Source organism: Pomacea canaliculata, linkage group LG14 (genome assembly GCF_003073045.1).
Source record: "Pomacea canaliculata isolate SZHN2017 linkage group LG14, ASM307304v1, whole genome shotgun sequence".
In the NCBI taxonomy this organism is placed as follows: Eukaryota; Metazoa; Mollusca; class Gastropoda; order Architaenioglossa; family Ampullariidae; genus Pomacea; species Pomacea canaliculata.
In genome coordinates this window covers 4,777,624-4,788,077 of record NC_037603.1, presented here as the reverse complement: position 1 = coordinate 4,788,077, position 10,454 = coordinate 4,777,624, and the positions used below count along the sequence as shown (strand labels likewise).

The window sequence follows — 10,454 nt, the reverse complement described above, 5'->3', positions numbered from 1 at the left end:
AGTGTCAGTGAGCAGAAAGAACGAGAACCTTACTACTGAACCACTAAAAATGTTCATAAAACAATCAGCTTTACTTCTTTAAGTCAGCCCATTTTTAAATCTCATACTTGGAACAACAGTGTCACTAAGCGGGTCATCTTCGTTTGAAACCGTTTGCAAATCAAACTTTTTTTTCTTTTACAAAAAATGTTTTCTTGTAGTATGTAAAAATTCTCAAATATTGTGACGACATCAATTAGTAGTTCATTTTTCTAAATTTTATTCATTTTCTAAGAACAGTTCTCCGACCCTTGCACTTTAACAGTTGACGACAGTTTGTTTACATGAATGTTGGGTAGTTTGTAGTTATTATATTATTTGCTAATTTTGTTTATATATTTTTCCTTCTTTGTCTGTTAAAAGTCAAACCTTGTCTGCATATTGTTTATTGACATCATTTTTTCAGTATCTTTGTTAAAACCGTTAACCACAATCGTACAGAAAGTTGACAATAATGATGGTTTCTCATGAGAAGATAAATAAGAAAATGATGCTATGACACGGTTGATGGTCATTATTCTTTAGCAAACGAGGTCAGTGATGATGATAATAACAACGATGATGTTACAAAATGAAGGCTTTGGGTTAAAATATGACAAATGAACTAAAGGGATAGAAAAAGGTTGGTATGACAAAAAGTGACATGACTATTGAGCCAGGTAAAAGGGGAGAGAAAGAAGAGTGACCTTAAAAGAGATGTTAGAGAAGAAATGTTTATGAGTCACTTGTGCACTGAAAAAAACTGTTCTACTAGCTACATAGTGGAAAGGTAATGTTATGAAGAAGACAATAAAACTATTATACAGGCATATCAATGGAAAAAAACGTGTTATGTCATGTACACATGAGAAAAAAATCGTAACCCTCTTTTAAATGGACAGAGTAATTTTATAATCTTGATCCTGTTTTCTTTATTGCATCTTCGCACCCTGTACATTGGTTCTAACATTAGTTTGTTGTTTTCTTTTCTCAAGTTACATGTTTATCCTGTGAAGTAAACAACTCGATTTTACATTAGCCATAATGAGATATCACAACCAGCCTTCATCTTTAGAGAAAGAGAGAAGAATTAATAATGAAAGGAAATATACAAAACTTGTCCTTTGTTCATTTCTTGCCATTCTTCTTTGTTAAGACCACTTAACGATTAAATATCTATCATCTCTTTTCAAGAGGTACTTCCCAACATGGACTTCTACGGTCATCAGGTTGTAGCCTTAATTCATGCACTTCTTTCTGTAGTTGATCATAATGTGTTTGATGGTGCCTGGTATTGTCTCAAATAATGGAAAATTTCACAGGCGTCCATCAGCGCTCGCAGACAGCTCACGTAAGACCTTAAGCCCCTGTACAGAAAAGAATATTTACATACACACATTTTATATGTAGGCTAATCCTTTGTATTTATCAAGAAAAGATTCTTTTGGATTAGGAAGTGTTTCCATAACATTTATTTCTTGACAGTTTTTTGGTAAAGCATCGCTATTCAATTATGGACTGGGGAAACGATCCGAAATGTTTGTTTATCGTAAATAATCTTCTTTTTCTACTTTCACACTGACCAAAACTTTGCAATAGTTAACAGTTTTCCGATCAGACCTTTTTTTTTTTTTTTTTTTTTTTTTTTTTTGACGGAATTCCTTTTTTTGCAATAAGAATTTTTCCTTAAAAAGAACAGTTAATATTCTTTGTTTTTCACAGTTTTTTTTTGCGTTTCAACAAAAATCTATTAACTGGTTTTGATTAACCTACCTGTACTATGTTGATTATTGTAGATGCCACCAATAACTTAGGCGTCTATCAAACTAATTGAAGCCTCATCATTTTTAATTAAAGCAAACAGCTAGAATTAGAATCAGTTGCGTCCATGAAAGTAAAAAGCAGTTCAATGACTAAGATTCCTAATGTGTCTCAAATAAATAATTAGAAAGAAATAAATGGCATCTACACACCTGCACTCGCTGTCACGGTGGCCAAGCTGCGTTGTCATGATGATGGACGTGCAGAACTGACTGCCGTAGAAGGGTTTCGAACACCCGGAGCCCCAGGGCTGGAGGGTCGACCATTCTCCGAGTTCGTTTGGAAACAGATTAGCTTCTTCTCTCTCCTCCTCTTCCTGGGCATCCTCGACATTTTCGTAATAGTATGAAGTGCTATCAGTTTCCTCTTTTAGATGACTGTCAGCTTCTTGCTCTGTTGCTGGCTCGTTGACACGGTTATTTATTGACAATGTTGTTTCTGTAACTTCGCTCTTCTTCTGGATTCCATTTGTTGAAGGTTTATAAGAAGCTGGAGAAGACTGGTCAGATGTTCTACTTGATTTTTTCTGGCTTTTAGTCTTTTTTAGAGGCGATTGAGTTTCTGTTGGATAAACATTCTCTTCATTCTCCTCACCTCTGTAATGGTTGCTATTTGCATCCTGGTCCTCACCGGCTTCTTTGGTGTAATAAGGTGTGATGTTTGAGAGACTCCATATTGTTGTCTCTGGAATATATTTGTCTTCAGTATTGCTTCTAACAGTAGTGCTACTTGGTGAAAGTAAAGATACCTCTACATATGTCTTACCACTTTCTTCATCAAGCGGCTGGTTTCCTTTTGCATAGATACCAACCTTTTCTTTATTTTGCGTTTCATAATCAACAACAGTTTGATTTTCTTGATTGTCTGACAATCTCGTGGTGTTGACACTGAGACTTGTGGTGGATGAAGCCTTTTTGTTTTTCTTTGGAAGTAAATTTTCTTTATTCTTCTTGTTCCTGATATTAGACTTCTTTGTCTCCAGGGTCGAATAACCAGAAGCTAATTTTTCAGCGTCTGTGTTTATTTCTTCAGTGTCGCTTGTTTCAAACTTACAGATCTTGAAGAGTGTTTTTCAATTTTTTTAGTCTTTGAAGTTTTTGCCAGACCTTCTGGCTGCCTTGGCGTCCGGTACACAGTGGTGACGCTGTCAACTTTGACCTCTTGTTGCCACGAGGCGCCGGACCCGCTTGGGTCGTCTTCCAGCAAACTGCTATCCGGTTCGGTTCCTTCGTGCTGTTCACTGCTGCTGAGTTTTGCTTCACCACTTGACAGTTCCTCCTGCATTTCGGTCAGGCCTTCTTCTCCTGTTTCCTCACTTCCGGAGCCCGTGCGTGTTAGGTCATCGCCATCAGAGTCCCTGGATTCCGGAAGTTCAGAAGCGCTCGGTTTCGGCGACCATCTTTCCATCTGGACCTACTTTTTCTGAAGTCACTGGTCGAGCTAAAGCTAGCCGCTGCTTCCTGAGATGGATTTTTCAACTGGTTTAACGCATGCTGCTTGTTCAAAGGCACAGAGTTCTCTGTCTTTGAAAAACCAGAGGCATGTAAAGGGTCTTCTCCAGACTGTTCATGGCCTTTTCTAGCAGATACTGATGATTCGGGCAACGGGTTAGTTCCAGCCTCCGCCTCGCTGAAAACTTAATTAAAGAACCCCAGAGTGAGTTACAAACAAACAATCAAGAGAAAAGCTCTCTTGAAAAAAAAAAAAACAAAACAAAAACAAAACACAACAAAACAAAAAAAAAAACCCGAAAAACAAAAGAAAACAATCAAAAAAAAAAAACCCCAACAAAAAACAAAACAAGAAAAAACCAAACAAACAAACAAACATACAAAAAACCCAACAAAAACAAAAAACAAAACAATTTTAACCTATACAAAGAGAGATGGCCAAAAGGCAAACAATGAAATCGGTTACATGAGAATTAAACAAACAAAAAAGAAAGCATTAAAAACTGGATGTCGTGGGTTCAGATCTCGTATCGATCAGGATTTTTTTCTCTGCATAAGACACTTGCTTTTCTGCAATTTAACTTTAGCTGCTGGCTCGGCTAAAAAACACCTACTTCCTTCTTCTTGTCCGTTACAACTTACTGGGTGGGGGTGAGAGGCAGTGTAGTCGCTGGAGGTCCAAGGAGTCCATGAGAAAATCTTCCACCCGATCGAACTGCCGAACGTGCGAACACTTATTGACCACCGGCGCGATGCAAGGGATGTAACTGGGCACCAAGCTGTCATGATTGAGCATAATCATTGTTCAGCTAATGATGCATTAAACATAATTATGTTAATTAGTGTGATTACACTCCCGCCTAACGGTAAACACAATCATTCACAAAGTCATTATTACTTAAAAGTGTTTTTTAATTTTCGTTGTGGCTTCCATTACTACTCTATTATTCTTATTATTCATACTCGTGAGTGTTTTTATTATTTTTATTACATCTTTACGTCCCTGTGTACATAAAGATGTGCGAAAAAAATGTTACAGATAAGGAAGAGGACAAGCTAACAGGGATGGAAAAATCGGAAAAATAAAATATGTGGAGATTGATGGAAGAGCAACATGAGCAAGGAAATATTTAAAAAAATATCTATAAAATATTTAAAAAAAGCGGAAATGGTTAGAGAGAGTGGAGAAACTCTGAAGGATGCTAAAGAGCTCATCATTCGTTACCTGCAGAATGGTTTCTCATTGCCTTCATCATGTGTTTTGTGCCCACGAGACAGTCTTTAAGGTGTTGAATCACGTGCGTCTGACACCTTTCCTTTTTAGCATTTCTGATGGCAAGCACACCTGTTTTTTAAAATTATTATTATTATTATTATTATTATTATTATTATTATTATTATTATTATTATTATTATTATTATTATTATTATTATTATTATTATTTTACTTCAAGTATTCGGTTAGATAGTGAAAAGGTTAGAAGTTTCTTTTTTCACAATAATCAGAAAGGTTGTTCGTCAGTGTTAGCTCGTTATCTTTTCGGAAAGTACTTACTGGACCTGTCATCGCCACAGTACTCCCAGTAGATGGCGCTGTTCCTTAGCAGCTCAGCATGTAAGTAGAGCGTGTCCAGAGAGACTTTGTACGCTTGAAGCACCGCGTAGCCGCAGTCCAGAAAGGCTTCAGCAAGTCTGGGCATCGACAAAGGCAAATGAGGAAACAAAGAGGTTTGTGGGCTGCTTTGACAACAAGAAACTTAGCACACGACTTCCTTAAAATAGCAATAAAGAAAGATAATAAAAGAAAAAGTAGAGAATTTTTTTATCGAAAGGTAGACATTTAACATCGATTGTCACACACGCGTGTCTTTGACCCCTGACCCAAGAACTTAGTTTTTTTCTCATCTATCCCCTTAACCCACCCTCCACTCTAGTATTTACTCTGTCCCTTTTGTTGTTGTTTTGTTGTTGTTGTTGTTTTGCAAAAACACATTTTTGAAGGTCTTCTAGACAAACAGGTTGTAGCGTGTGAGAAAACATATACATAAGAACAAACACACACGGACGCCTACCTACAGCCCTCCTCCAAAGTCTTGGGTTCATGCTTCGTGAACTTGTCCCGACAGAGCTGAAACTTGTGGTCAATCTCACTGTCGTCCTCGTCTGCCACGGAGGGCCTGGTAGTCAAGGTAATGGTAGTTTGGGGGATGACGGTAGTGACGGTTGTTGCAACTGTTGTTGGTGTAGATCTTTTCTCCGAAGCTTCCACGTTACCTGAAAAATAACGGCTGTAAAGCTTTTGTCTACTTTCAATAACAACATATAACTCCATCAACTTTTCACTGAAGGAGATAGTTGGTTACGATCGGATTTCGTGAATTGTGACACAAGAAAACATCCGAAGCTCCTTCGTGTGATGTGTAAACAAAGGTCGGCAGTAAAAAATTCTGCCTTTGTTTTCAAAGAGTGTGTTCGCAGAATTGTCCGTATTAGGAATTATGCGATTCTTTGTCCCACAGTCGACTCTCGGAGGTTTTCTCCGGATATTCAGGTTTTCCCCTCACTGTCCCCTCATAATTTGAAATCACTATAAGAGAAAGGACTTTCCTGTCAAAAAGAGCCAAGTAGAAATGTCATAGGCCATGAACGTATTTTTATTTTAAAGGCAAATGATGCCTTGCTGAATGGCAATGTTGCCCACTTTTTCAAAATACAGGCTGTGTTGCTATGTACCAATCATTCTGTATTGTACGATGAAAACAAATATGAAATCAGCCCCTGCCTTTAGTGACAAAATATTCATATTTCTCCATGGTTTTATGAAAGCTCCCTAGGAGAGTGGATAGAGGACATATTGAGCTTTATAGTAAGCTATAATCGCAAAATCGTCTAATATTAAAAAATAAAGACTTACACAGGGCTTCTGCTACCCGACCATTATGCGATCAATTCAGTTTTTTATATGTTTGTGTCATTTGCGCTGTTCATTCTTCTCTCCTTTTTAAATTCTAGTTTTGTTTTGTTTTGTGAGAATACAGTCAGTCCTAACCCCGACAGAATGTTCAGACAGAAGTCGTTCGCATCAACGCTCAGACCCTACCGCAAGTACTGGGTGAGGAGACGATTTATTGCCATGCTAAGTCGGCAGTGCCTGTGATGTCACCCGCCTTTTGTCCGGGTAGTAATTGAAGACGACTGGCCGATGGCAGTCCGCACCTTGTGTACTCCTACCTTCCCTTGCACGGGCGTACCACTCACTTCCCCCGGTGGGAAGATATCGCCTTTAATAGAACTCTTCTTGGTAAGGGAAAACAAACTCAGTGCAAGGGAAGTTACTCTCGCCTTGCAGCAGACGACATGAATAGGTTCGTCTACGATGTCAGACACTACACTTACCCAATTTTGTATCTGTTCTTCGCCCAAATTTGAAGGGGTCCCCTGGGACCCCATTGATGAAAATTGAAGGGGTCCTCTGAACTTTTAATGCGTACTGTACGCAATTTTCTGCGTAATCAGAAGCCCTGCTTACAGTCCAGTACTAAGTGCTTACAGTATTGTAACAATACTTACAGTACTCGGCCTTCAGACTGTCCGCAATGTTGAGGGCATCGTGGACCTCCACAGAACCATGACAACGAAACAGACGCTGCTCCACACAGTGTATTAAATTGATGGTGAGGCTAGCAGTGACAAATAAATACGATTTTATTTACCGCAGACGGATGTTGAAAGCATAATTATAGCTTTACAACATTTGTCAAGTAAAAATAGGTATATGAAAGAGAAACTGTTTTAGAATTAACGTACTTATGCAAATTAATAGTTATCGTTGGTCCTCTACTTAGTCTACTACATACCTAAACGACTGTGATACACTGATAAACATATACAGACACGTTTTACCACCTACATTATAGTATATCTTATGTCTTTATGTAATCTTGTTTAGTGAATAAATACATATCGTTTATTTATCAATTTTGCACGTTTGTCACGCATGAACCTTACCTCTCATAAAAACACTCACAGGCGCACATAAACTTATTACATCGCTTACATTGTACAGTGAACTGTCAAAAAAGTGTCCAATCATTCTAACACACAGAGTGGACAAAAAGTAATGAACGTTTAATAAATATGTAATACGGTTTACAAGCACAACAAACCACCACAAAAATGCATTTGTCTTTCACTTTTTCTCTTACTTGCATGCCTTTTGAGATGGATAGTTGTGATTGTCCTGCAGATAACGCAATGGTTCTAGACATGTCATCAGCAGCATCCTTTCTCCAAGAGGGCATGACCCTGTGACCCCTGAGATAAAGTGAAGTTCTTTCATAGAGTTGCTGTGTCCAGGCTATGCCAATATATCGTGTTGTTGGTTTTGTTTTCGACAAAACAGTATCTATACATCCTCGTTGAAACCTTTATGACTTGTATTACAATTAAATTAATTATAATTGACGAATTACAATAAAGAAGCTTCATCATAATGTATTTATATTAATTAAAATTATTTCACTTTATAATAAAATCTGCCACAAGGTGAAATCACTACACGGACGTTTAGCCAAAAAGTTCCAGTTCATGTCTTCGCTATTCATGTAGCAAAACAAACATTAATGTTTGCCAGAAAAAAACAGCGAGGAGGACACTTGACACAGTGTGCCATGTCGTGGACAACTGTAGTAAATGGTAAGGACATACAACACTTGAGAGCGGGCGCTAGGCGGCGCTAAGTACTCACCACAAAACAAGACCAGAAGGACGAGGTCGTAGGGCCAGCGACTCTGTGGCAGCCACTTCTTGGCCATCCTGCTTCTGACTCCACCACCGCTTCCTGTCGCGTGCTTCATATGGCCACGGCGTGACACAAGGAGGACAGCACTCGCATGCGACCACACACACACACACGCACGCACACACGCACACACACGTTCTACGAGTGTGGCAATCTTGGTTCATACAAAGTCACTGGTCTTGTGTTCTTTGTATGAGATCCGGAACAGCCTCCTCAGGCACTTGTTGTCTGGATTCTCCTTTCTGTTTCGGCGAGTAGTCCACGTGTCACATTCTCGTCGCCTTGTTGTTGAGGCCACGTATCAGTGATGATAAAAATGTGGAGGCGGCGGTCTCTACAATTGTAACACGCTTCAGTGACTGTCGATACGAACTGATCATTGAAATGCCGAACGTACAGACGAGGGTTTAGTTATCACGTGGTGTAAACTAATCAGTCTCCTCTTCTCGGTCGTGTTTGTAGATGGTGTTACGGTTGATGACTTTAACTAATGTAATGTCGGAGAATGTAACCGTTAAAATAAAATCCACAACAAACAGAAAACAAAACAATTACGACTAGTAGCACAATAACAATTGAAAGTTTAAAAAACATATTTTTACGTGCATAGCTAGACCGTTTGGACAGAAATGATCGACTCCTCCATATGAGATCTGAGGAAAATTAAAACGATTATCGGTAGGAACACAAGAGAGCAAAGCACTTCAAGTTTAAATGTAGACATTTGAATTTCATTTAGTGCACGCACGCGCGGACACACACAAAAAGAGAGGTAAGTGAGTGAATTTTTGAAAAGTTTTCGAGGCACTTGTATTCAAAACTACAGTCCAGTCAAACAATACTCACCACATTGCTTCTATGCTGCGGCAAGTTCCATTCTGAAAATAATTCCACTACAAAAGTCTTAATGTCCGTTTAATCTCGGCGTCAGATTTAAATAAAGTTCAAAGGTAAATTAAACATCATTTATACTTGGGTATTTTTTTATACCTGCTCTGATCTCCGATTTCTACATCCCTTAACAACACAACTTTGAGATCATTAATTCTGCTACTGCCTGAGGCTAGCAAAGAAAACAATGTCATTAATTCTCTCTTTTTTAGCCAGGCGGCGCCAGCTAAAGTAGGTTAAGAAGGGGGCATCTCGAAATAGTGTCACAGGGACGTCAGACTCTTGACCTTTATCTTCTAGAATCCAACCTCTGTGGTACTTCACTCTGACTTTTTTCTAGCTCACATGTTTTGAGTGACTTTAATGTACAGGAGGTAAGTTCAGGTCAAGGTTGTTGGGCCTGGAGTGCTTTTTGTCAAGTGGTCAGCCTAGAGGAGGTTCGCCAACCTCAAAGAAAACCAATGTTATTGCAAATATTATTTTTTATATGTGGACAAAGCTGTTTCTATTGATGCCTGTTATTGCCGGAGTAGTAATTTTAGCAGAAAAAAAAATTATTCCATGCGAGACTTCCATCTTTGTGTACTGGCGGAGAGTCATTTGTAGGCTTTCATTATTTCTTTCAAAAGCACTTTTCATCCATCGTTTCTCTCTTCTATTTGTCCTCTGCTTCTCACTTCACTTTCTCGTCTCTCCATCTGTATTCCTCTCTCTGTCTCTTCAAAAGGCGGTCTGGTGACGCAACGGTTAGCGCGTTAGTAATACAGCGAGGATTGTTTGTCCTCGGTTCAAATATCGTTTCGGGCACGTTGTTTATTTTCTGCATGTTTCATCTGTTTACAGGCCTGGCTGATTTGCTGAGATATTCCCATAATGGTGGGCTGGACGTAAACATCCATTTCCACAAAAAAGTTTCTAAAAAAAAAAATCTACATATTTTGTGATAATTTTCTTGTGCCAGACTTGTGAAGTAGCTGATTTTGCTCTCGTTATTTTTAAATGCTTCTTAAAAGAAAACAAAGATTATCCTATGAGGATAAAAATTTTCTAAAAGATTTTTTTTTAATCAAGAGGATTTACTGTCACACAAAATAAAAAAGAAACTAACAGTTCTGTAAATAATCTTTAAAATTATTTTGAGAAAGTAGAAAATTCTAAATTCTATTGTTAACAATATTACAGCTCATGAATATTTTTGGTGATTGTATGTAATTCATTAGTTGTCATTTGCTTACACGTCTTAAAATATTAAATAAAATCGGACCTTGTGATCTGACTTTACTAATATAGGAAACGATCGTTAATAAACGATAAAATAAAACAATTATGGATAAGATCGGTCATTGAAAGGGTTAATATCCTTAAAAGTTTCCAGCACTAGTTTACATGTTATTGCAAGTCATCTTGGATGTTGGAAAAAAATTTTTTTTCCTTGTGAACGAGCCGGAAAAAAAGACAGCAAATGAGAACGA

General features: G+C 38.2%; 2 protein-coding genes across 3 annotated transcripts; both read right to left on the bottom strand.

The window, feature by feature from the left end:
- Positions 1-408: 408 nt before the first annotated feature.
- LOC112555303 lies at positions 409-9,099 on the bottom strand. 2 transcript variants are annotated; one of them, XM_025223648.1, is made up of 10 exons: positions 8,938-9,099; positions 8,038-8,425; positions 7,496-7,604; positions 6,861-6,970; positions 5,363-5,564; positions 4,846-4,982; positions 4,516-4,635; positions 3,933-4,069; positions 1,992-3,475; positions 409-1,385 (listed from the first exon to the last, which is right to left on the bottom strand). In XM_025223648.1, the coding sequence occupies exons 2-9, from the start codon at positions 8,144-8,146 to the stop codon at positions 3,341-3,343; spliced, it is 1,059 nt and encodes a 352-aa protein (XP_025079433.1). In that variant the 5' UTR covers positions 8,147-8,425; positions 8,938-9,099; the 3' UTR covers positions 409-1,385; positions 1,992-3,340. The 2 variants fall into 2 exon arrangements, with proteins under 2 accessions (XP_025079433.1, XP_025079432.1); XM_025223647.1 differs by lacking the exon at positions 8,938-9,099 and having other exon boundaries at positions 8,038-8,546.
- LOC112555549 lies at positions 1,286-3,246 on the bottom strand. The gene is made up of 3 exons (XM_025223982.1): positions 2,893-3,246; positions 1,992-2,761; positions 1,286-1,385 (listed from the first exon to the last, which is right to left on the bottom strand). Exons 1-3 carry the CDS (start codon positions 3,244-3,246, stop codon positions 1,286-1,288), a joined length of 1,224 nt encoding a protein of 407 aa, XP_025079767.1.
- Positions 9,100-10,454: the final 1,355 nt, after the last annotated feature.

Bases quoted from the DNA above. Each gene is read 5' to 3' on its own strand.
- LOC112555549 (XM_025223982.1), bottom strand. From the start codon at position 3,246: ATGGAAAGATGGTCGCCGAAACCGAGCGCTTCTGAACTTCCGGAATCC. The intron at 2,762-2,892 runs GTAAGTTTGAAA...TTACTTCCAAAG, and splicing joins AAAAACACTCTTCAAGATCT to AAAAACAAAAAGGCTTCATC. The intron at 1,386-1,991 runs GTGTGTAGATGC...TTTTCTGTACAG, and splicing joins CACCGTGACAGCGAGTGCAG to GGGCTTAAGGTCTTACGTGA.
- LOC112555303 (XM_025223648.1), bottom strand. From the start codon at position 8,146: ATGAAGCACGCGACAGGAAGCGGTGGTGGAGTCAGAAGCAGGATGGCC. The intron at 5,565-6,860 runs GTAAGTATTGTT...GTTATTTTTCAG, and splicing joins CAGTCTGAAGGCCGAGTACT to GTAACGTGGAAGCTTCGGAG. The intron at 3,476-3,932 runs GTAAGTTGTAAC...TCTTTAATTAAG, and splicing joins CTGCCTCTCACCCCCACCCA to TTTTCAGCGAGGCGGAGGCT.